Here is a 27,433-nt window from a genome sequence, read left to right as displayed (position 1 = left end):
ACCATACACTTATATTTTTTAGGAGAAAATGTACTCTTTTGAAAAAAATTTTCTAATTTTCCAATTACAGTTAACATACAATATTGTATTAGTTTCAGGTGTTCAAAATAGGGACTAGATATTTACATACTTATGGAGTGATCACCCTGATAATTGTGCTGGGCTGCATATCTGGCGCTTTGGCCAGACAGGTCATGCTGTGCTGTCTGTTCCTAAAACACATAGATAGGAAGGTACTGACATCAGGCCAGGCCTTGAGATATGGTCTCATGGCCCCTTCCCAGCACGCAGGCCTTTCTCAGAAGGCCCGGAAGTCTCATTCCAAATTTGTGAGACAAAGGACTGGAAAAAGTATAAATAAAGAGAGTTTCCTCCATATGGGGGGCCCAGAATTTGAAAGACACATTTTTCTCTGGGCCTCCACAGAATTTAATAATAAAATGTAACTCTTGCAGTCAGCACTGCAGTTCAGCCTCTGCTTCGGCAGGGTGCTGTAACTGTAGTCGCTGGCCATGGAAATCGGGGCTGCAGTTCAGCCTCTGCTTCGGCAGGGTGCTGTAACTGTAGTCGCTGGCCATGGAAATCGGGGCTGTAGTTCAGCCTCTGTTTCGGCAGGGTGCTGTAACTGTAGTCAGCTGGCCAGCTTAATAAAGGCTCTTAAATTTAAATTCTGAGTCGGTGGTCTATCTCGCTGAGTGAACCCATAACAATAATCTGGTACCCATTTGGCACCATGCATAGTTATCCTATCTAATAAAGAGGGAATATGCTAATTGACCCTCATGCCATCGCAAAAATGGTGGCGCCCACAGCCAATAAGGAGGGAATATGCTAATTGACTGCCACACCCTCAAAGATGGTGGTGCCCACAGCCACAAGATGGCAGCACCCAGTCCCCTCAGCCCCATCGGGGTGGCAGGCACGCACCTGCCTCCAGAGTCCCCCAGTCCCCTCAGCCCCCCAGCCTCCCAGGGCTGGTCCAAGGTGCAGGCAAGCCTCGGATGTTGGCTGCCCAGCCGCCCAGGGCCTTCTGAGGCTCAGGTAACCAGGTCCGGCAGAGGCTTGTGCTGCCGGCAGTGGCAGCAGCAGAGGTGTGATGGGGTGTTGCCTTCCCCTGATCAACAGGTCGCCTCCCGCCCCTGAGGGCTCCCGGACTGTGAGAGGGGGCAGACCGGGCTGAGGGACCCCCCTCCAGTGCATGAATTTTCATGCACTGGGCCTCTAGTTACAATATAATTGACTTTACATCCCCATAACTGTTTTTATAGCTGCTAGTTTGTGCTTCTTAATCCCTTCTCTTTGATAAAATGTATTTTCAATGTTGTACTTGATGGAATCACTATTTCTCCAGAAAGGATCATTTAGAATTCTTTATGGTCACTGATGCTACCTAAATTTCATATTTTTCCAGTATTTTTAATAGACCTTTGTCTACTAAATTTTAATCTTTTAAAAAACTTAGAAGTTGTGAGCAGGAATTCTCAAGTATCTAAGTTTGCTATTTTAGTATCCAGAATAAACTCATTGCTACAGTGTGTTAGTAGCCCAGATAATATATGCTAAATAACATGTACATAAAGTACTTTGTTATGCACTCTAATAAATAGTATTCTTTCAGAACTCTGCATTCTGAGTCTCTCTGACTGCATATATCATATTCTACTTATCAGTTAATTGCTGCCACATCAAATTTGGAAATTGCCAGAGCAGCAACACACCTTGAGAGTGAACAGAGCTTATTTATTTTCCTCATCCCTGCTGCTGGAGCAGAAAGCCAAGGCTGATGTGTGAGTGGCTTCCCAGGCAATAGAGTAGTCGGAAAATCTAAAGTGAAATCCAACTCCGAATCCAAGCTGCATTTCTGCTTGACTGCTGTGTGAGTTAGAATTATTGAGTGAGCTCTTCAGGAGCCTGCTAACATCCAGAACTTGGGCATTCATATGCTGATTAAACCTGAGTTATTTCTTCAGAAGCTAATCTTATCATTTAACCTTTCCGCAACTTAATGAGTTGGAAATTTCCTTGCTAGTTTTCCAAAGCACCACAGAATACAGTGGCTTTTATCATAAGACCATTAACCTCTTTTGTTATTGGCTTACCCCTGTATTACAAGAGGCTAGTTAATTGATGCTATATTTTTTAATGTGAGAATTTTTTTAAAAACAGAATTCTATATACAATTTATTTATTTATTTATTTATTTATTTATTTATTTATTTATGCCCTAGTTAGTTTAAGACAAAGTCTTGAGAAGAATTTGGGAGGTGGGGGCGCAGATCGGGTAGGATTGGATAAAATGTTTGAGAATATGTGCCACTTACTGAAGGCCCTTCTCTGGTCTGTCATGATTGCTTCTGTCATATATGTTACTGGTTTCACATATGTAATATCAAAAATACTTGTGCCCAGCCGATATGGCTCTATAGTTGAGCATCTGCCTATGAACCAGGAGGTCATGGTTCGATTCCCAGTCAGGGCACATACCCAGGTTGTGGGCTTGATCCCCAGTGTGGGGCATGCAGGAGGCAGCCAATCAATGATTCTCTCTCATCGATGTTTCTATCTCTCTCTCTCCCTTCCTCTCTGAAATCAATAAGAATATTTTTAAACATACTCTTGAGTTTATTATTTAGTGGATTTCAGCTTTAAAAATCACATGAGTATATGTGTAAACACAACAAACAAAAAGGCTAAGAAGAAACAATTGCATAGAAAAAACACACTCCTTAGGTGTTGATTTGGAACAATTAACTTGGCCATGCACAAAACCATAATGATAATTTTTCCTATTGTGAGACCAGTGACTTTCAAAGTTTTTAGTTTAGTTTGCTTTAACTATAATCTTACATGACTGTCCAATAAATATAAAAGATAAAAGCAGCCCTAGCTAGTTTGGCTCAGTGGATAGAGTGTCGGCCTGCGGACCAAAAGGTCCCCGGTTTGATTCTGGTCAAGGGCATGTACCACGGTTGCAGGCTCCTCCCCGGTCTGGGCCCTGGTGGGGTTGTGTGCAGGAGGCTTCCAATTGATGTTTTTCTCTCACGTCGATGTTTCTCTCTGTCTTCCACTCTCTTAAAGATCAATGATAAAATATCCTTGGGTGAGAATTAACCAAAAATAGATAGATGATGATGATAGCTAGATGATAGATAGATAGATAGATAGATAGATAGATAGATAGATGATAGATAGATAGATAGATAGATAGATAGATAGATAGATAGATAATAGATAATAGATAGAATAAAAGGTAAAAGCAGAGTGGCTATGATTTTGCTGTAGGTCCAGTTCCCTGGGACTGAATCTGAGAAAATATTAGCATGCAGGAAGTTCATTAGGGAGTGCTCTGAAATCAGCACCTGTGAAGGAAGCAAAAGAAGCAAGACTGGGCATCGGGAGTTACACAAACAGTCACAGCAAGGCCTCGGTGACTCTATCCCACGCTCATACAGGACCTGTATCGGGACAAGGGTGCTCTCCCGCCATAAACAAGTTCCAGAGAGGGCTGACAGCTGGGGATATCTTATAGCAGCACTCTGGATAAATCCTTTAGTTCTCAGGGGATCTGAGTAGCACAACACAGCATCCACTATATTCTCTATTCTTTCTTTCACCTGAGTCACCTCCATAAAATCCACTTCAGAGTACAGCATGAAGATGACTAATTTAAGTCATAAACTCATTTGTTAGGATGGATTTAAAAGTTAGGGGTACAGCATTTAGTCATGTTGCCTGCTTCTATTATGGGTCTTCAATTACGATAAAGCTTTAGTTGACTAAACAGTATGCCCAGGGATTAACAAAGGCTTAGAGGTATTAGGAATAGGTGAGAGAAAATACCATTATTTAAAATGAGGAGTAGGAAATTCATGAGACTTCTATATATGTAAACTGCTTAACCCAACATTTAACCAGTTAACTTCCATGATATTTTGAATTTAATTGAAAAAGGTCCGCCACTTGCGTCTATAGACGCTTATGGTACGAATGGTTTTAAGCTAATAAGTCCCTCAAATAGCACCCCAAAGGACATCAGGGCAAACCATCGTCAGGGTGTGTCTGGGAAGCTGAGTAAGTTTAAGCCTAGCTGTAGGTAAGTCTGCTTCCTGCTCTCTTTCCCAAGTTCCAAAGCAGCTGGAATCCTCAAACTTTTGGAGCGTGTTTAAAATAAAATGTTTAATGGGAGAGCTGAGTTCACTTGGACAATGGCAACTGATTTATGATTTGGAGATTTGGTCCAAATTGTGACTTTTCTATTGTTAATGTAAGAAATGTTCAAACCTGTAGAGAATTTTTGTGAGTCTATGTGAGCCAAGCTGCAAACAATTGCTGGGAAGCAAAACCAACAAATTGAGAAAATGGCAGTTCTCAAAAATAGATTCAGAGGCAGAGAAGCATCGAACAGACTGTCAAACTACAGCGGGAAGGCTGGGTAGGGCTGGAGTGGGGGAGAGGGGTAAGAGACCAACTGAAGGACTTGTATGTATGCATATAAGCATAACCAATGGACGCAAGACACTGGCGGGTGGGGGGGAGGGGTGAGGGCATGTGCTGGGGGGTAGGGGAGGCTGGGAAAGGTCAATGGGAAATTAAAAAAGGAGACATATGTACTACTATTTGTAATACTTTAAACAAACAAATAAATAAATAAATAAAACAAATTATTACAAAAAAAATGGCAGTTCTGCACCCTGCTTTATACATTACAATCAAAAGGGAAGACATAAGCTGGTTACATGAAATCTATTGGTGATAGATTAGGGAGGTGGGAGAAAGCAAAGTGGGGGTCTCTCTGGGATTGGATAAAAAGTAAAATGATAGCCCCATACCTCTTTTACATAGGTGGGCACAGGATAGTTAACAGTCAACAAGTAACATAACAATGATCATGAGGGGATTTGTAGTCTCTGGAGCTTTGAGGGGTTGGAAAAGGGGGAATTACTTTTTTTTTTTTTTTTACAAAGGCAAGTATGTTACCCTAGATGCAAAAAGACAACAGACAGGCTTATTTAAGGTAAAGACTGACCTTAGGACATGACAACCCCATGGGCCACCTTTTAAAAAGTTTTAATTTCAGACCATCCTATGTGTTTATTTGGTCTCTGAGTTTGTAAGGTCGCCACGTAGGCCTCCCTGAACTTGTCAAGTTTAGTATGTGGCCCCTTTTTGTCCACACCATTTCTTTTTAGCACAAGAGATCTTTTTTTAAAAAAAATATATATTTTATTGATTTTTTACAGAGAGGAAGTGAGAGGGATAGAGAGTTAGAAACATCGATGAGAGAGAAACATCAATCAGCTGCCTCCTGCAACCTCCCTACTGGGTATGTACCTGCAACCAAGGTACATGCCCTTGGCCAGAATCAAACCTGGGACCCTTGAGTCCGCAGGCCGACACTCTATCCACTGAGCTAAACCGGTTAGGGCAGCACAAAAGATCTTAATGGCCAGATTTGGTAATTCAGTAGGACGATGGGCCAGGTACAGAAACTCACCAGGGCGGAAAGCCCCAATGCCTAGCAAGGGGCAAAACTGGGAAAATAAAGAACCTCACCCCCAGGTAACCTTTCCTCTCCTAACATCGCTGGTCATGCAGTTTGAACCCCCTGAATTTTCATTTGGCTGGTCATGTGATTTAGACCACCCCTCCACCCTCCCCGCACCTCCTCCCCGCCACTGACTTTTCCCTCCCTAAAAGTAACATCTAGGACCCAGCTGTATTTCAGCTCCAGGCACAGAAAAGCAGCAAAACCAGACAAGTGACACCATGGCTACCTCAGGACCAGCTACATTGACTAACGACTCCAGCCCTGGCACCAACCAATCAGTGGAGACCCCGACCCTGAAAAAGCACACCTGGAAAGATGATGCACATTCGATTGAGACCTTCCCTGAGACCTCTCCTAAGACTTCCACCTGCAAGAGAGAGAGAAATACACTCAGAATGAAGGATCTAGGTACTCCCTCCCCCAGAGGAGCACACCCACACCATTCCCTTCCTCCCCAGGAGACTTGCAACCAGGGGAGCAATATGCAGTGGCAACTTGTCCTGGGCTCACCCCCTGAACCTGTCTCCAAGGCCCCCTCTTCTCTGACTTCTCAGTGAGCTAAAGCAGCCCAGCCTAGGCTCTCCTGTTGCTTCTTCTATGCCCTTCCCTGTTTCACTGCCCTAAGTACATTTTTGCTCAGCCAAGAAAGTCTTACTTAACTTTGCTATACTTTGTCTCTTGTGAAATCTTTCCTTCAAGAAGACAAGAATCAAGGTCACATTGTCTTCCCAGTAACACTTTGGCTTAGTAAACTTAGGTGCAGGATTATAATCACCAATGTATACACAATTCTGCTATGGGTTTGAACAATTTACTACATAAAATCAACAATGAAAATAATTTTCTAAGTTTTAATCCATTGAATTGACCAAGAGTATTATGTTATATGTATAGAATTGCAAACAGTCTCTGGCTTTGATTCCAAAGTGAAATTTCAGACTAAATCTGTTGGTCTATGCATATTACATTTTTAGTATAGACCAAGATAAAAGTAATAGTACACTAGTACTCTCACACAAAAAAATCCAGTACACGCCAATACATTGGATCCATTCTGTAAACAGATAGATAGTATAAGCCAATAGAGACGGTTAATTTGTTGTGTTTAGTGTTTAAAGAGTATTATTAGTACATTCATAATACATTCAAGGTCTGTGAAAACATGCTAAAAGCATTTGTGATAAAGAAACATTGTTATTACAGAGTTATGAACCATTTCACCAAACATTGCAGAATGGGCATCAGTTCCATTCAAGGAAAGAATACTGTGCTGAATGTAATTTGCAAGTAGCTTATTAGAAACATCTTTTTCTTTTAAAAATGTTTTTTATTGATTTTAGAGAGAGGAAGGGAGAGGGATAGAAACAATGATGTGAGAAATCATTGGTCGGCTGCCTCCAGTAGGGGATGGAGCCTGCAACCTGGGCATGGATCCGCAATGCAGATTTTACCCCAGGTCTCTACTCCCTCTTTCCTCAGGAACCCCCTCTGTCCCTCGCAAGCTGGCTGGGGCCAGAAATCATCTCCAGGACTTACCTCGCCCACCTTTTCCCAGGACCACTTCTGCCAAGAGGGAAGGGTGGCACAGGCATGCATAGGTAAGAGCCAGGCGAGACGGCAGTCGATGGTGGGCCAAGCTCTGCATCAGGGTGCATCTTGAGAACTCCACGTTCCAGTGGGCAGCTTCCAGGGCACAGCTGATCATATCTGTGGCACAGCCCTAAGTCGGATACATTCCTCATGGGCTCAGAAGCCTTTGGAAAGAAAAGAGCTTTCCCTGGTGACCTCCACTCAGTTGTTATTCATAAGATGCACACTAGATGACAGCAGGGACCGCTTCTCTGATGTAATTCCCAAAATGACCACTAGATGACAACAGAGAAGATCTTTTCCTGGTGACTTCCACTTCGGTGTTATTCCCAAGATGCACACAAGATGGCAGCAGAGAAGAGCGTTTCCTTGCCTTAGGTTGCTCTGCCCATTCTGCATTAAAATGAGAACCCAGGGCAGGGGCAGGCTAGCAGGGATCAGTGACGGGAGGTGTAGAGGGGGGCGGGCATTAGTAAGACATTCAACAACAAAGATTTTTTTAAAAAATAAAACGGGAATCCAGACCCCTGATACTAAGCTCATTTTGACATAAATCCTGTTTTAGGCCCTTCACCTACTGCTCCCATTTGCCAGATAAAGTAGGGACAATTATTACCTCTATTTTACAGGCATTTATACCTAAGACTGATCCTAACAGAGTTCTCAGTGCAGAACACTGGCCTAAATGGGCCAAGATGGGCCAGAAGAGCATGCAAACATAAGATCCTGGAAAAATAGAGTAATCCAAGTAATCCTTGCAGCTTGGGGTTACAGCTTAGTCATTCAATTTAAAGAAAATCTGCACATAACCTAATGGTTGAGCTTTTATATACTCATCCAAACTGCTTTTTGGGGTGGGACTTGGGAAAGCAGCTGGGGATGACAACAGGTGGGGAGGCAGGAGGTGGCCTGGCCCTTCACAGTACAACCAGCACCAGATCCTTATAACAATGACTGCCCTGCTTCTACCACCTGCCTGTCCTCCGGCCTTTTAAAAATCTGTTCTTCAGTCCAGGCCAGCAGTGTGCTTCTACCCATGCTCCCTTCCTCTGAGGTCTCAACTGACAAAAGCTTCGTAGCTGCCCGGAATGAAATCTAGGGGAGCAGTTTCCTTTTGGAGGAATGCCTGAGCCTCAGACAAGCAGAGAGCTGACTTCTGGCCCCACCACCTACTAGCTGTGTGAGTTCAAGCAAAGAAATGAAAATTCAGTCTCCTCATCTTTCAGATGGAGATAACCATTCCCTCCCAGGGTGGTGTGAGAATTCCGTGAAGTAGTGCATGTTAGCTTCTGCCCAACAAATGATCAACACTCACTCTCCCTCCCTCTTTCCTTCTTAGTCCTTCCTTTACCTTCCATGGGCCAGATAAATGAATGAGCAAACATAATCCTGTCACTTCCTATGCATAAGAATTACCAACAGCTTCCCCCCATCCTACAGAATAAAGTTTCTATCATCATCACAGTGTCAAAACTCCTTATTTCTTTCTTAAATAATTTTTTTATTTTTAAATTACAGTTGATGTGCAATATTGTGTTTCAGGTGTACAATCCAGTGACGAGACATTTATATAACTTACTAGAGGCCCAATGCATGAAATTCGTGCAAGGGGCTCAGCCCCCGCTGCTGCGGCTTCGTCTCGAAGGACGTCCAGTCTAATTAGCATATTACACTTTTATTATTATAGATTAAGTGATCGCCCCAATAAGTCTACTACCCACCTGATACCATACATAGTTATTAAAATACTATTGTCTTTTTCCTTATGCTGTACTCCATTCCTGTGACCATTTTGTAAATACCAATTTATGCTTCTTAATCCCTCCAGCTTTTTCACCCAGCCCTCTAACCTGCCTCCCCTCTGGCAATGGTCAAAATGTTCTCTGTATCTATGAGAAATGTTCTGTTTTGTTTGTTCCTTTATTTTGTTTTTTAGATTTGACATCTAAATAAAATCATATGGTATTTGTCTTTCTCTGTATGACTTATTTCACTTAGCATACCCTCTGGGTCCATCCATGTGATTGCAAATGGCACCGGTACTAAAACTGAACCTTGACTGTGGGAACCTGAGTAAAATATAGACTTTATTTCATAATAATGTATCAGTATTTACTCATTAATTATAACAATTTTGTAAACAACTAAAAAAGAGAGGAAAAATTAAAGTAAAATAACAGAAACCTATTGCATCAAAATTGAAGCCTAGAGGACATGGGTAATCTCCTAGTAAAAATAAACATTAATAACATAGACCCTAAAAATAATGAAAATACAAGCAGATCAATTACCCATCCAGGGACCTCTCCCCCTGCTGGTTCTCCTCTCCTTGTTCTGAGGTTTTTCTCTCCCAGGACAGACAAGGAACAGGGACAGAGCTGATTGGCAGCTGCCCTAAGATCTGACCCCACCCTGTGTCTGTATCTCCCCAGCCAAGTCCTGCCCAGTAAGGACACCATGCAGAGGGAGTCTTGGGATTATTGATTCTGATGTGTCAGCCAGGACTTTTTGATTGCAAGAGACTGGGCACACTTACTAAACTAAAATAATTTGGTCAATGGTGGGGATAAATTAACACTTGTAAGAGGCCAGCTAAAGGGTGGGTTTGGACCTGGCAGGTCCAGGTTCTCACACTTGCAGTGGGACCTGGGCCCTCTCCAACCTTTTGTCCTGCTAAGTGTCTTTGGGCTGCTCCATTCACAGGCACCGTCTCACTCCCTTATCAGGTGCCGTCAACAGTGCCAGGCTGACCCCGCCCACCATCCACTTTATTTATTTATTTATTTATTTAAATAAGTTACTATTTTTAAATATATATATATATATATATATATATATATGTGTGTGTGTGTGTGTGTGTGTGTGTGTGTATATATAGATAGAAACATCAATGTTGAGAGAGAATCATTGATTGCCTGCCTCCTACACGACCCCTACTGGGGATCAAGCCTGCAACCAGGGCATGTGCCCTGATGGGGAATCGAAACTTGACCTCCTGGTTCATAGGTCGACACTCAACCACTGAGCCACGCCGGCCCGACTCACCATCCCTTTTAATGGGAAAAGTTTCTTCTTCCCTAAGGTACCATGAAAAGTCACAGCTTTAAATGCCTTGACCTGGATTAAGTCACTTCCTCATTCTTGATCCCATCAGAGCACCCAGAAGATGGACCGTAGATTTGGTTAGACGTGGGGTCAGCCCTCAGGACTGTTTGGACTGGAAGCAGGTAGGAGGAGTTCCCAATGAAAAGCTGAGGTGCTGGGCTTTGGCAGGAGAACAGATTCTGTGTGGGGAGAGCGGCAGATCCCACGCCACCGAGGGCCCACTGCACAGCTGTGGGAGGGTTTCACCTAGGGTCCGGGGCTGCAGCCACCCATCCAGTTCTCTTGCTGTCTTCCCACAATGGCAGGAAGCAATTCCACTTACTTAAAAAAAATAATTTCTACTTGTGCTGAACTCCAGGCTCCTATCTTGGGCATTGGGTCCTCACATCCCTTGGAAGGCACACAGACCTCAGTGTGCCTGAGAGGTGGGGACACAGGAGGATGGAAAAGAAATTATTGGGGGGGAAATGGGAGCTATCTGTAATACTATCAACCATAAAACATATATTTAAAAAAAGAAAAGAAAAAAATTATTTCCACACAACTCCAGGGAATTAAAAGAACTAAAAAGGAGAGGAAATTGTTCTAATTATTTATTCAATGTTGTGGAATAACATTTTCAAAACAACTTTTACAGTTATCATCAGTTATCTACACTACCTACTTTTCCAAACTTCCAGAAAAAATGTTAATTTTTAGAAGCCTGCTTTTGAGGTTAATTCCTCATAGCACACACATGTTTTCTATTCTCACAGTATTTCTAAGCATCCATGTCCACACAACCCTGTAACTCTCTCATTCCGCGTCCTCCAAGTTTCCAAGAACGGCCCTTCTAGACACACGGTACCAGAGGAAATCTTATCTCTGGCCTCTGCCCTGTTTCCTAAACTTCGCAATCATGTTTCTACTGTAAACATTCTCTCCATAAAACTTCAACAAGCGGGTAATGAATCTTTTATTTTGTCTGTGGACATATTTTCCTTTTTATGCCTTGAAAAACTGAATCTGAAGAAGCACTTTATCTTGGACCACACATTTTGGAGAGAGTGACAGTTCTAAGCTAAGGTTTACATGAAGACATAAACAGTTACAGTGGCTTCGCATTAAGTGATAGATACCTCAGAGTGATTGTTCTATGTGCAGTGCACAAATAGGTGGTCCTTCCATACCACTTCCCTTCGTATGGTGTGCTCGTCATACGGCAAGTATTGATGCTGACCTGCGGCACTTGGCAGAAGGTACATCAATGGCTGCTTTCCTGGAGCTTTAGTCCCCACATCATTTACAAAGACCATCACTGTTTTATGGCCTAATGGTCTTACTCAAAACATGTCTGCTATGTCTAGGTGCTCTATATAAATAAGAAATTCTGTGCACACTATATACCAAACGTCCATCTTTTCACTCCTTTATTCGTGGAGACATAAATTTGGTATTTACTGTTTGCCAGACGGAAAAGAGAAGAATAGGATAACATCTGTGTCTTGAGATCATAGACTCAACATAGAGACAGGCATGTACAGGAAAAATCTTAAGACAATAATTAAAGCTGTGTCCTGGGCTCATAAAATGTATCTTCTACCTGAACTGATTGAGTCAGCTCACTGTTTTGTGATTTCACAGGTGTTTCTTGTCATCCATCCTTCTCAAACATCTCATTCAATTGTGTTACATTACAAAAAGGACCCATTAATTGACAGAGTAATTCAACAAACACGTTAGATAGCATCTATAAGTTCCTTGAGTTAGGGAGTTTTGAATAATACAGTACTATTTGATTATAGTCACCATAAACTTCTAATAAGAAATGCTATCCAAAATGCTCCAACAACAGGCCAACTGCACCATTTTCTTTTCTTCCAGGTGTTCTACAGCCAAGAAAACAAGAAATAACATTGAAATTCTCAGTGTTATTCTGTCACATTAAATACTCAGTAACTCATCTTGCTATATTTGCAAAAACATACCCGTCTGAGGAATCAGAACTCTTTTTTCCCATAAGAGAATGTGGCAACATAAGGAGAAACGTGGATTCAAAATGCTTTTGATTTCTCAGAGAATTGTTAATGGATAGTTTATAATGTAGTATTATAACATAAATATTACATACTATATTTGGAGGTATAGGTCATATATTATGCCACAACAAAATAAGTTTCAATAGTTTTAAAATATAGATATGATGCAAAGTATCTTTTCTGTCCATAATGGGATAAAGTAGAAATAAAAAACAAAAGTTAAAAAAATATATATTTTGTGGAAATTATGCAATATACTTTTAACCAACTAATGGATTAAAAAAAGGCACAAGGAAAAAATATTTAGAGACTAGTGAAGCAAAAAAACAACTTATGAGACACAGTGAAAATGGTGCTGGGAAAAATTTATAGCTATAAACATTTACCTTAAAAAACAAGAAAAAAACTCAAACAATCAAACTTTACAACCTATGAAACTCAGAAAAGAACTAAACCTAAAGCTACCAAAAGGAAAGACATAATAAAATTACAAAAGAGAAAGGTAAAATAGAGAATAGTAAAGGGAATAGAGAAAATAAATGAAACCAGAGGTTAGTTCTTAGAAAAGCTAAAAAAAAAATGACAAAACTATATAGCTTAATGGACAAAGAAAAAAGGAGAAGACTCAAATTACTAAAATCTTAAATGAGAGCAGAGACATTACAATGGATTCTACAGAAATAAAAAGGAATATAAGATTGTATGCCAAGAAATTGGATAACCTAGATGAAATGAACAAATTGAACAAATTTCTAGAATCACAAAATCTATGAAGAAAAAAGTCATGCCTGGCCAGTGTGGCTAAGTGGTTGAGCTTCAACCTGTGAATCAGAAGGTCATGGTTCGATTCCCAATTAGGGCACATACTAGTATGAGTTTCATTACCAGTGTGGGGTGTGCAGGAAGCAGCCAATCAATGATTTTTTCTCATAATTGATGTTTCTACCTCTCACTCCCTCTCCTTCCTCTCTGAAATCAATAAAAAGATATATAGCCCTAACCGGGTTGGCTCAGTGGATAGAGTGTCAGCCTACGGACTGAAGGGTCCCAGGTTTGATTCCAGTCAAGGGCATGTACCTTGGTTGCGGGCACATCCCCAGTAGGGGGTGTGCAGGAGGCAACCGATCAATGTTTCTCTCTCATCGATGTTTCTAGCTCTCTATCCCTCTCCCTTCTTCTCTGTAAAAAATAAATAAAATATATTTTAAAAAATAAATAAAATAAAATATTTGTGAAAAAAAATAATAAAAAATATATTTTTTAAAAAAAACATCATGAAAAAAAAAGAATAAATGAATCAACCTATAACTAGTCAGGAGATTGAATCAGTAATCAAAATCTCCCAACAACAAAAAGCCCTGGACATGATGGCTTCATGGGTGAATTCTACCAAACTTTGAAAGAACTGATACCAAATCTTCTCAAACCTTTCCAAAATATTGAAGAGTAGGAACTACTTCCTAACTAATTCAATGAGACCAGTGTAATCTTCATGTCAAAGAAAACCATGTTATTGACTACAGTCCTGTGCTGCACACTACATCCCTGCAGCTTATTTGTAACTGGAGGTTTTTACCTGCTATGTTAACTAGATTGTTGAGATGATCATATCATACGGTATATAAATGTCACACCACTTGGTTTTACACTTAAACTAATATAATGTTGTATGCCAATTATACTTTAATACCATTTTTAAATAAAAAAGCAAAGAAAACTATATACCAACATCCTTTATGAACATCAGTGCAAAATTGGTCAACATAATACACCACCTCAACAAAACGAAGTGAAAAAAAACCCACATGATCATCTCAATTGATGCAGAAAGAACTTTGACAAAATTCAAAGCCTTTCATGATAAAAACACTCAACAAGATAAGAACTAAAGAAAACTACTTACATATGATAAAAACCATATATGAAAAATCAACAACATGAACATTATACTCAGTGGTGAAAGACAGTAGCTTTTCCGATGTAATAAATGATTTCTCTATAGGACAACGGCTGAATTTAATTAGTGAGATTGATAATGCCTAGTAGGTCTTTAAAAAAAGAAACTCATTTCAAATGATAAGAGCAATAGTAGGAAAAATCTGTTCATTCATAAAGAATTGATGGAGTATGAAATATATGCAGGTCTTACCAAACTGCTAAGCTAGCAACTTCTAAAAGTCATATGTAAAATAAATAATAGCAGGTTAGCTAGACAGATTAATTTTTGTTTATAATAAATATCAGGAATATAAAGATACATCATTCTACTATAACATAATAATGATTAAATCACTTGTATCACAAGTTATATTCTATGGAGTATATGTTCGCTTAAAATTTTTCTATTCCTTATGATCATACTTAGGCATAAGAAGTTTTTAAGTTTACCTCAAGTTATTAAACTATAGAAAGATTAAGGTAAAATTTGTTACATTGTAATAACTGCTTAGATTACTCTTCTTCATTTTGGGACAAGAATTATAATCTCTTAAAAAAAACTGTTTCTGAGGAGAACAATATTTTCTTAACTAGCCAGAGGTAAACAACTGTAAGGGTTTATTATCCAAGTGGCAACCACTAATCCTTTAAATGAAATAAAGATTCAGTCCATCAATCGCACTTGGCCATATGTCAAGTGCTTGATAGCCACATGTGGCTAACACACCAAATGGCACAGACACCGGACATCTCCATCACTGCAGAGAGTTCTTTTGGCCTTTGCTGCTGTGAGGAGAAGCCTTCAAACATAGAGGAAAATAGGTAGATTTAAAACCAGTTTTATGGCATTATTGGGGAAAAACTAGGTGAATGGTTTTCTCTCTTTCAGAGTTTGAAAGAAGTGTTGCTTGCCCTGTGCTGAGCTTAATCCAAAAAATTGGGTTATGCTGCCTTACTCTCACATTCCAGATGTAGTCCCGTAAGCCTCAAACAGATACAGTCTTCAGTTATCTCAAACAACTAATTCTAAACTAACAAGGGTAAAAGGAATCTAGTTATACGAGAAAACTATGCGCTTGACAACCTGGGAGAAGTTTAATTTAACATTTTGGCAGTCTCTTAAATATCTATGGCCCTTCTAACAAAAAGCATCAATGAACTCTATGAGCCTTCTAAGGCGTCTGCATGACAGATGTGGCTTTTTTTAAACTGCTGCTCTGCAAGTTCAGATAGGCACAACAATTTTGAAAAAGAGGGGTGGGGGGAGGGCTGTTTCAGTTGAAAACTTTAGTATCTAAAAGAGACAAATATATTTGCACTAAAATGCAGCCAGAACAGAGGGAAAAAACACCTGTTGCAGAGGACTTGATGTAGAACCTTAAATGATTTTATGCAGAAGGATTTGTACTTTGGCCAAAGATTGCTTTTATTTTCCTGTGACTGCTGGATAAACAGGGATGTGTGTTTTCATCACAAAAGTACTTTGCTTGAATTAAAAAAAGTTACTCAAATCATTTAGTGAAGTAGAAAATTCCTTTGAGTGCTTGTGTTTGTACAGGTGGATGGGTACATTTTTATATGCGAATGACAGTGCCGAAGAGAAGGCAAACATCAGTGGGAATCTGCAGATTTCTTAATAAATGCTCCACCCTGCATCACCTCATCTCTTAAAGAGATGAAATAGCAAAGCAAAAATCACAGAGCCACGGTGTTGACTGGCTTTAAGAAGTGAGAGAACAAAAATAACAAAGTTTAAAAAACAGAAAACAACTGCATAAAACTGGAGTGAAGTCAAGAAAAGAACAGATGCATATAGGAAAAGGAAAATAAAGATGAAATTAAATTTCCACCCCTTTTCCCCTTAATAATAACAAGTAAATAAAATCTGATCCTTTTCATGCCCACTGAGAATTGACATAGTTCCTTGTACATCTATACCAGTATATATAAAACCCTAATATGCAAATAGACTGAACAGCAGAACAACAGAACAACCGGTTGCTGTGTTGTGCCCTGACTACCAGGGGATGAGTGGGGAACATGGCAGGCATCAGCAGCAGGCAGCAGAGTGTGGAATATGTCAGGCATCGACCGTGGCGAGATGGTGGAGCAGGTGAGCGGGGCGCCAGACCAAGACGGGGCGCCAGTCACTGTCATCTGTCATCGGGGCAAGCCTCTGGTGGTTACTGAAAATTCTTTGCTCCCACACGCTGGAGTCCCACCAGGTGCTCTCACCAGCTGCCGGTGCCTGGAGCCGGCCCCAATCGCCCAGTGCCGTCACCGGGTGCAAACCGTGGCTGCCGACCCTGATTGCCCCTCAGGGCTTCTCCACCTCCTCCTGCTCCTAAGGAGCAATCAGGGCTGGCAGCCGCCGCTCACACCCGCTGCTGGTGCCAGCCCCAATCACTCCACACCGTTCAGTGGGTGTGAGGAGGGCCAGTGCCGTCAGCGTCAGCATGTGGGAGCAGCAGCGCAGGAGCGGGTCTGTGGGTAGAGAGGGGACTGGGGGCTGCAGCAGGAGGAGCCTGGTGGAGGCATGGAGGATGGGCCAAGACCCACCCCTCTGCCCACCACAGCCTCTTGGCCCACGGTTCCTTTCAAGGTGCATGAATTGGTGCACTGGGCCCCTAGTAAATATATAATTAGTTTTCTTGCTTATTTGGTATAATCAGTATAGTACATATGGAGTTAATTATATACCCTCTTTTAGCTAAAGAAAAGAAATCTACACCCACCACCTGTCAATATCTCTGAAAATCAGCATCTAGCAGCAGAGGCACTGGAGTACTTCTTTACTAGAATTGGAACTGTAGACATTTTAAGGATGTTGGCTATTAACTTCCCTCGATCATTTTTAACTTTCCTTCTCTCTAATTTGCCAGCAGTGTTTTGTCTTGAGAGGGATCTGATTCAAGCATATTCTCTTCTTCAAGGACTAGACTGACCAGACCACGCTGGAGACGCCCTCCCCACAGGTTATGTGGACCCAGGCCTGAGTGGGACTGACTCCATCCCTCCCACGTGTCCTCCCCCACCCCCCTGCATGTTAGCCCTGCACGTCCGCTGGCCCCAGATTTGTTCTCCAGGGCAGTCACGGGGGCAGAGAGGCTTCAGGAAATACTTGCCTCAGGAGTAATATTTCAGCACAAAATTCAGGGCCAGCTGGTCTCATTGATTCATGTAAAGTGGTTGGCTTGACTTTCCTGGAAATGTGATAGGAATAGAACAATATAAAGCCTTGTGGACGTGTTTCTATGTTCTTCTTTTCTTTCAAAAGACAGGAAGAGCCCTAACCGGTTTGGCTCAGTGGATAGAGCGACAGCCTGCGGACTAAACGGTCCTGGGTTAGATTCTGGTCAAGGGCACGTTTTTCAGGATCTCCGTTGAAGGCGCGTGTGAGAGTCAACCCATCCATCTTTCTTCTCTCTGTCTTTCCCCCCTCCCTTCCACTCTCTCTATAAAAAGCAATGGAAACATATCCTGGAGTAAGGATTTCAAAAAAAAAAAAAGATAGAAGGAGAAAGGGAAGTAAGAAAGGCCACAGGCAAAGCTGCTGTGAGTGCTGTCCCTGCAACTGTGCATTTGTGATAACTGAAGCTTGGCCCCACAGGAACACAGGGTGTTTGTAAGGGCGAGCTACCAGTTCTGTACATGTGACACCCAAGAAACTATTTTGGCCACATGGCTTGCCAAGGGGTATATTCATTCAAAACCAAAACAGGCATAGCTAATCCACTCTCCCAGCAACCACTCAGCAGGCCACGGTGACTATGGGGCCATTATACCCTCCAGCCAGGCATAAAAATACAGGCTGAGTACACAAGGAGGTTTGTTTAATGGTCACAATTGGAGCCCACGTAACCAAGACCCACAGAGAATCAAAAGAGGGAATTCTTTCCGGCATGTGGAGATAGTGCCTTCTGGGAGAGAAAACTCCTAATGTGCTGTCAATACACGCAGAGATTTTACTCCTGAGTTCATTTCCAGGGTTAAGCAGATCTGCTAAACACTTCTTTGATGAGGACTTGAAATGTAACTTTACCCAAGTATAACAGCAGACTTGATGAGCACATTTACTTCTTTCTAAAACACATTTATTCACAAGAATATGTTTCAGTAGAGAGACGCTTCCCAGTTCTCTTGGGCAAACATTGCACTCTGCTTCCCTGTCCGGGAGCTGTGGGGGAGGGGTCTCGCTGGCCCTAAAGAAATGGAACTGAGCCATACACTGATAAAAGGCCTGCAATCTATCAGAACCTTACAGAAGGTGTGAAGGAAAACACCGGATGAAGTAAGCGGACAAAGAACAATCACGAACAGCTTTGAAAGGGCAGCTTCTTATTTGATCTCTTCTGGCAAAAGAATAAGAAAAAACTTCTTTATCAGAATAGCGTCCGTTTAAATACGGGGATTTATTTCTATTTCATGTTGTTGCATTGTCAAACTTTTAGAAAATAGTCCCTAGACTAGAACAAAGACTATCTCTGTGTTTCATAACCGCTGGACTTTTAGCACCAGCGCTTCCCCTGGAGAAATGGCACAAGTGAAATGTTCCTCAATTGAAATAGGTTTGTGGGTGAGTGTTTGATGGGGAGAGTGCTTTACCTTTCTGAAATTAGTAAAATATACTGCATAAACCTTACGTTAGTTTTGATACTTTACCAGTCATGCTATGCTAACCTATTTCTAAGTAATCTAAGTTCAGTTACTAGAAGTATTAGTTTATAGAATAATGTTATTTTATTTTAAACCTATAGAGAAATATGTAACTTTATACACCAAATTTAAAATTTTTTGTGATGATGTCTGCTAATGCCATTTTTTAAATGATTGCCAAGGCCAATTGCTACTCTTATTCCAATGAAAATAATTGAAATTCTACATTGTCTGTGAAAGAAACAAGCACTACAATATTTCCCTGACTTTAGTGATCGTGCAAACTAGGGATTATACTGTTTTTAAAGTACTTTTAAATATATATATTTTTTATTGATTTCAGAGAGAACGGAAAGGGAGAGAGGGATAGAAACATCAATGGTGAGAGAGAATCACTGATCAGCTGTCTTCCGCACGCCCCACACTGGGGATCGAGCCTTTCACCCAGGCATGTGCCCTGACTGGGAATTGAACCATTATCTCCTAGTTCACAGGTCAATGTTCAACCACTGAGCCACGTCAGCTGGGCTAAAGTACTTTTTAAATACTTCCTATGAGACTATCATATAGATTTTAAATATTGGTACTTAAATTTTTAAATTACCAATAAATTGCCTTGGTAAAAATTAATAGACATTAACCTCATGTCGAATATGGGTTTTATTTTGTGAGATATCTTCCAATTCAAATGAGGACAAGATCGCTGACGCTGTGAAGAAAGCCCTCCCTTGCTGGGAGTAGCAACTTTTTTCCCAATGGACTCTCTTCATCCATGGTGATGTGGTCATCAGTCTTATTTCTCTGGGAAACTCGGTGAAGGAAGGACTAAAAGCAGGGTGAACATTTTATAAAACCCAGTCCTTTGGAGGACAAATGCAGAGGGTGCATTAATGACCATGGAACCAAATAACAGTCTCACTCCTGGTCAGATTCTGTAGTTTTTACATCTATAGCATAATCCTGAGGCCTTTAAGAAAGTGTCTTATAAAAGTGGGATTATAGGTGTGAGCAGTTTCAGTTACAGTGAGGGAAAGATAAACAGTTTAAAGAAAAAAATATTTTCTCCTCTCTCTCATTTTACATGAAGGATGCAATATGGAATTTTATTAATATTCTAAGATGGAGGTTGAGGAAACTCGATACGTGAATAGGGTGCTCTGAGCGAGCATCCCTGGAAGTGGTATCCAGGACCCTGCTCGTGGCTGTGTGCTGGGCACAGCATGGAATCATGTGCACATCTCTTATGAGCCAGTACATCTCCTTGGACATTCACACACCCTCTCTGCACACCCTACTCACCCTCATTAGAAGAGCCCTTCACAGATCCCCCTCGTCCCCAGCATCCCAGATCTTGTGCTGAAGGAGAACAGCCAGGGGACCTAATTGAATACAAAAATAAATTGTCTATTAAACTTCACTCTTGTTTTTAAAACAATTACAAATTATAACACGCATATTCTAAACAATTTACCTTTTAGAAATTTTAATACCTTTGTAAACGTCAAAAATTTAACTACATTATATAAATTCTACAAAGACTTACTTTCTCATTGGTGTTCTCACCAAAACCAAAGCATACTTTGTAGGTTGACACACAAAGTGGTAGAAATTTTTGAAGCAATTAATAATAGGCACTTAAGAATTTAAAGTATTTAAAAGGCAAATAAATTCCATGAGGTCACTCATTGAAAGATGACATGTTACTAATTTGAAATGCAAAGAAATGAAAGAGTAATTCCATGTGAAAATAAACCCTAAAAGTTGGAGAGAGATTCCCTTATTAACTGACTCCAATAATGAAATGCAGCATTATCAGATGTCTTTTGTTATATTTAACTCTACTTAAATATAACACTAGATTCAGAATAAAATCTCTAAAACAAGTATCTGAAGTAATGGGACACTAGAAGACAACCCTTCATCAAACATCACGACCAATGCACCAGCACCACCTGCGGTATAAACTGAGTGGATATGAGTGGGCACATGTCTAGCATTTCTCCTGATACTTAGAGGATAGAATAGTCAGCATGCAACCCTCTACACTGGTAAAGTTTCCAAAGTCATTGTTATTATTTTTTTAGGTCAATTTGACACACTGAAATGAAACTCTAAAGTTTAGGAGATTCTCCCACATAATTTGAATGAAGCCGTTGTGAGTTCAGAGCTACTAAAATATTAGGTAAGTAGTTCTCTGCAGCTGTGTCACTAGGCACATCCATTTTATATGTGTTTTAGTTTTACTGAGACAGAGGAGGCATTAACCAGCCATGTTAAGAATTTTAATCAGAAATCCGGAAAGGAAAATGCCAGGCTTAGAGCAGCTGGAAAACGACACCCCCAGGCATTTTGTTTGATTTAGCAGAGATGTGGCTCCTGTGTCTTATGAAGCGCTTTTGTGGGGTTTTTTGTTTCTGTTTTTTAACATGAGGGCAAAAGCACCTTGGGGATGATGCTCCTCAAGGGAAGAAGCATGAAACACTGAAAACTCCTTCCTCGTGCTCTCTCATTTTCAACAAGTCGAACCTCTAGCCATCCCTGCCGAGGCTCTTTTTGCACAGGAGGAAAACAAGGATGGGGAAATCACTTACGTTGTATTTTGAATTAATTTAAGCAAGGTGAAAATTGCATTTTGCTGTGTCTGGCATGCTAATGTTTAACCTGACTTCGCTTTAAGAGGTTTGCTTCTGTATTAATTACAGAGTGACATGGAATTTAATGCAAAGAAATCCTCTTTCCCGTGTCCCATAAAAGTAGTTGCAACTAAAGATCTTTGTTATTCCAGAAATTTATAGATATTAATAATAAAATGTCATTTGTCTATTTATCATTTTTTAAATGAATAAATCTTTATTAAGCACTTATTATTTACCCAGCAATCCCAAACTGTTTACCTAGTTTCTGGGTACCTAGTTTGTATCAGTACATATACTAAATACAAGTTATATAGTCAAGTTATCCATACAGTTATGTCATACCAGGAGTGTGTACTTTACTCCCACATCTAAACCAACCATCTTCTGGACGTCTGACTTCCTTCTGGACAAAGCCATGGTAGTTCCTTCTAGACAAAACCATGGTGGTGGGGGCCGAGGCAGAGGCAGTTAGGGATGAAATCAGGCTGGCAGAGGAGAGCAGTTAGGGATGAGATCAGGCTGGCAGGGGAGGACAGTTGGGGGTTATCAGGCTGGCAGGGGAGGGCATTTGGGGGCAACCAGGATGGCAGGAGAGGGCAGTTGGAGGCATTAGGCAGGCAGGCAGGTGAGTGGTTAGGAGCCAGTGGTCCTGGATTGCGAGAGGGATGTCTGACTGCCGGTTTAGGCCCGATCCTATCCAGCAGTCAGATATCCCCTGAGGGGTCCTGGATTGGAGAGGGTGCAGGCCAGGCTGAGGAACACCCTCCCCACCCCACCCCCGCAAGAATTTTGTGCACTGGGCCTCTAGTACATAATAATATGACATGGTGTGTATTGAATTATAATTTGAATGACACTTCTCCAGATTAGTGCTTAAATCAAACTTGGATATTGGTTTCTCGAAGTCTGTATAAGCTCAAATTGGCATTTCAAAAAGAAATGTCAGGAAATTTTTAAAAATATTTTGAAATAGATGAGAATAAAAAGACAACTTAACAAAATTTGTGGTTGCAGCAAAAGCAGAGCTTAAAGGGAAATTTATAGTGTTGGATACATAAATTACAAAAGAAGAAAGTTCAATCCATCTTCTAAGTTTTTACCTTAGGAAACTAAACTCATGAATACAAAAACACAAGTTTTATGTTAGTTTTGATATCTAAGTGTTCTATATAGTTCCTGTGAAAAAATAATATATATTTCTCTATAAATATATTATTGACATATATGTTATATGTAAATTTATATTAAATAGATCTATAATAATAAAAGTGTAATATGCTAATTAGACTGGATGTCCTTCTGGATGACTTTCCAGACGAAGCCAGGGCAGCTGGGGGAAGGAAGGCCTACTCTTGCATGAATTTCATGCATCGGGCCTCTAGTCCTATATAATAAAAGGCTAATATGCAAATTGACTGAACAGCAGAACAACTGGTCACTATGACACACACTGACCACTAGGGGCAGACGTTCAGTGCAGGAGCTGCCCCTTGGTGGTCAGTGTGCTCCCACAGGGGGAGCACAGCTCAGCCAGAAGCCAGGCTCACAGCTGGCGAGCGCAGCAGTGGTGGAGGGAGAAAGCGTAAGAAGTGATGGCTTAGGCCCATGGGGAGCAGGCCTAAGCCATCAGTCAGATATCCTCTGAGGACTCCCGGACTGCAAGAGGATGCAGGCCATGCTGAGGGACCCCCTGAGTGCACAAATTTTTGTGCACTGGGCCTCTAGTTTTTATATAATTGCTATCTCAATTATACTTTAGTGAATGGCAAAAGATATTATTTTCTACTAGATATTATTTTCTAGTAGAGGCCCGGTACATGAAAATCATGCACTGGGGGAGGGGGAGTCCCTTAGCCCAGCCTGTGCCTTCTTGCAGTCCAGGCCATCCCTTGAGGGTAGTCAGACACCCCTCTCACAGTCTGGGGTTCTCGCAGTCCAGGACCCCTCGCTCCTTACTGCCTGCTGCAGCAGAGGGGGTAGAGGCTCCCGCCACTGCTGCTGAGCTCACCAGCTGTGAGCCCAGCTTCTGGCTGAGGGGCGCTCCCTCTTTGGGAGTGCACTGACCACCAGGGTGCAGCTCCTGCATTGAGCATCTGTCCCCTGGTGGTCAGTGTGCATCATAGTGACCAGTCGTTCTGCCATTAGATAGATTTGCATATTAGGGTTTTATTATATAGGATTGTTCCAATAATGGAGGAGAGCAGAAATATGAATAAAACAAAATTGGATATTAGAAGTAATGGTAAAATAAATGCAATGTTACTTTCTTTCAACTGTGGTTTTATTTGCAGAATATAAAAATATTAACTTGAAACAGCTCAGGAACAGAGTCCTGAGTCCCCTGCACAAAAACATTTCTCTATAATTTAGTATCCCTGTTGACAATAGATTATTTTCAAATATATTGACCCTTTTCTCTCAAATTTCATTTCTGAAGTAAGGAACGTAATAATAATTACTGTAACCCACACCAAATTGACTTCAACTCACACCAACAGTGAAAATGCTTATATGAAGGTCACCAATAAACTCTAAATGTTCTATCTGCCTCTCACCAACTTTTAGCACAAGACATCATGCTCTATGATCAAAAAATTTTCTTCTTTTGCTTCTATGACACCACACAGAACTGTTTCCTCCTTCACAAGCCAACTTCTTGGTCTCCTTTGGTGACTCTTCCTATAGCTCTAACAGGGCTTTTATTGGGGCATCTTTCTTTTCTTTTATTGCCTTAATTCCAGACAATAAGAAAGCTTTTCAGTTCAACCTTATAAATATATTTCAAAACAGTTGATTCCCATCCTGTTCCAGTTTCTGAATAATTCCAGGGATGTGTATTTCAGACTCTGTGATGCCATCAAAGACCCTATTTTCTTCAATCCTTCCAGGGGTCAAAGGACAGAGTTCTGGACCAATAGATGTTTACCTCTATTGTGCATGTTAATTGCTAGGTTGTATGTTTCTGACTTGTATTTTAGAAATACTTATTATGTGAAGATCACAATGATCTAGCTAGTTTAAAGGGAATATGAACTCCACAGATAGGAAGAAGGAATATATTCACATGAGGTAAAAGAAAGAAAGAGAAAGAGGGAGGGAGGGAAGAAAGGAGGGAGAGAAGACAAGTCTATATAGTTTTAGCATATTTTGTAAAATCCAAATATCAAGTGGAAGTACCCTTCATATTTTGCTACACGAGTAGGAGCAGTACACTTACACAATTTGTAAGAATATGTCTAGTACCATAAGATAAAGTTTAAGAGATGAAGAAAATGTGATATTGATGAATCTCCTTAGTTAGCTTATGTATAATGTGTTTCTGACTTCACATTTAATTTTAAAATTAGCTTCTTTTATTGCTTTTTTGTTATTGATTTTAGAAAGAGAGGAAGGGAGAGGGATAGAGAGATAGAAACATCAATGATGAGAGAGAAACATTAATTGGTTGCCTCCTACATGTCCCTTACTGAGGATTGAGCCTGCAACCCAAGCATGTGCCCTGACCAGGAATCAAACCATTGACCTCTTGGTTCATGGGCTGACGCTCAACCACTGAGCCACACCAGTTGGGTGCTTTTATTCTCAAATTTAACAAATCTTTTCATTATATATAACATAGTGAAAGCAATTGGCAAACTGTAGTGTTAAATCTGAACCAAATTGTCTAGCATGTAAATGGGATTGCCACAGAGTCACACACAAAGGTGAATGTGATTTTATAAAAGTACAATAATAAAAATATTTCAATTTAAAACTTTTCATCCAGTCTAAATTTTGACTACTTTGATAAAAGTATTATTATCAATAAAAGAACATAAAAGCAATAATTCTCACACCTGGCCTTAACTTTGGAATTCCTTCTCTTTATCTGTCATCATCAACCTAATCTTGCCAGAGGAGAATCTGCGCATGTTAAATGTCTTAAAGGAAATAAACAAAATAACCAAGATGGACCCAATGGCAAATTCTATGGTTCTAAACTGTAAGTGATCAGAGGGAAATATTTTTTTCACTTTGGATGACTCACTTATATTCAATATTTTGGGTTTCTTTTGCTTTGTTTTAGAGTTTTTCACATAGCCTTTGTTTAGTGAATGTACATCTTTTATTTTAAAATGTTATTATTTTGTTCTAATTAAAAGAATAGAAATTTTAGTACAAGACAGGAGATTTCTTGTGTGTGTGACAATATGTGAATTATCTTAGCTATCAGGAATAGTCCAAACTTCAGATTCTGTCAGTAGGTAATCTTGGATTCAAGTCTGAGTTCGATCACTTGCCAGCTCAGAACCTAGGCAAGATATTTCATCTTTCTAAATCTCAGTTTCCTTACGAGTAAAATGTGAGTAAAGAAGTTCTCAGTTGTTAAGGATGAAATGAACTCCTGTCGTGAATGGCAGCTCCCTCCCTATCACAGGGAGCTCCAAATATTTTATTATGAATAAAGGTCTTTATTGTGAAGGGGTTTAATGATTGAAAGTACATTTATAGAAAAAGTGAATTTTCTAACTACAACTCCTCACTATATTATTCAGAGAATTTTTTACCTTCTTGAGCTGTATCAGTTCAACATCACTATGATTTTCAACTAAGTGTACTAGTGAACTGATTTCTAGAAGATAAGTTTTAGGGAAAACTTACATGAAATGCTATGAGCACTTTCTTTTCATTGGAATCCAGTTTATTCTATTGGGTTACCATTTTCCTAAAGAACAAACAAACATATCTGGTTTCACTTTTACTTTTATTTTTCAAAACATCCCACTCAGCCCTAGCCAGTGTGACTTGGTTGGTTCCATGCACCAAGAGGTCGAACGAGATTTCATTCAGGGTCAGGGCACTTGCCTGGGTTGTAGGCTCAATCCCCAATAGGGGGTGTGCTGGAGGCAGCCAATCCGATCTATGTTTCTCCCTCTCCCTTCCTCTCTCTAAAATGAATTTTTTAAAAAAACCAACATATTAAGCCCAGCCAATGTAACTCAGTGGTTGAGCATTGAACTATGAACCAGGAGGTCATGGTTCAATTCCTGGTAAGGGCACATGCCTAGGTTGCAGGCTCGATCCCCAGTAGAGGGGGCATGCAGGAAACAGCCAATGATTCTCTCTCATCATTGATGTTTCTCTCTCTCTCTCTCTCTCTCTCTCTCTCTCTCTCTCTCCCTCCCTCTTCCTTCCTCTCTGAAATCAATAAAAAATATATATTTTTTAAAAGGATTTGTGATTTTAAAAAAAATCCCACTAGTGGAATCTGAAGATAAATACTGATAAGTTGAACAATATGAAAGTATCAATATTCAATTTATTTGACTTAAAAACTGGCTTTAATTAAATACTACTATGAACAGTAGAGTTGTTTCTCATTTAACAGAGTAAATGTTTTCATAGAGTTTTTTTAAAATATATTTTATTGATTTTTTACAGAGAGGAAGGGAGAGAGATAGAGAGTTAGAAACATCGATGAGAGAGAAACATCAATCAGCTGCCTCCTGCACATCTCCCACTGGGGATGTGCCCGCAACCCAGGTACATGCCCTTGACTGGAATCGAACCTGGGACCCTTCAGTCCGCAGCCCAATGCTCTATCCACTGAGCCAAACCGGTTTCGGCGAGATTTTAACTGAAAATAAAATTTCTATTAACTGTATTGTATGCTGCTTTTGAGGCATAGTCTCATTACTATTGAATACCATTTAAAGTTACACAGCAAATCTTTTAACATCAAATATTTTATTTTCAGAATAACTTTTTTATAATCATAAAATGAATATAGGATCAAAAATAATATAAAAAAGGAAAAATAAATCACACATGATTTATTTACCAGACATAAATATATTTAATATTTTATCATATTTCCTTTTTGTCTATTTCTATAATATGTGTGGTATTTTTATATATGATCATTTTCTCTAATGCATATCTAGTTTTACTTAACAGAAATA

General features: G+C 40.2%; 1 protein-coding gene across 2 annotated transcripts in view; it reads left to right on the top strand.

Moving 5' to 3' along the window:
* The window catches only part of FAM241A (family with sequence similarity 241 member A), a 41,918-nt gene extending 28,864 nt beyond the window's left edge, over positions 1-13,054 (top strand). For both annotated transcript variants that reach the window (XM_014463700.2, XM_023761792.1), the window contains 3 exons: positions 7,028-7,146; positions 10,293-10,365; positions 12,107-13,054. In XM_014463700.2, coding sequence (XP_014319186.1) covers positions 7,028-7,146; positions 10,293-10,365; positions 12,107-12,136 — 222 coding nt within the window. In that variant the 3' untranslated portion in view covers positions 12,137-13,054. The remainder of the gene's footprint in view (positions 1-7,027; positions 7,147-10,292; positions 10,366-12,106) is intronic.
* Positions 13,055-27,433: the final 14,379 nt, after the last annotated feature.

The sequence above is a fragment of the Myotis lucifugus genome, unplaced genomic scaffold (genome assembly GCF_000147115.1).
Source record: "Myotis lucifugus unplaced genomic scaffold, Myoluc2.0 scaffold_217, whole genome shotgun sequence".
NCBI lineage: Eukaryota > Metazoa > Chordata > Mammalia > Chiroptera > Vespertilionidae > Myotis > Myotis lucifugus.
The sequence above is the reverse complement of the archived record's forward strand: the minus strand, read 5'-3'. Positions and strand labels throughout refer to the sequence as shown.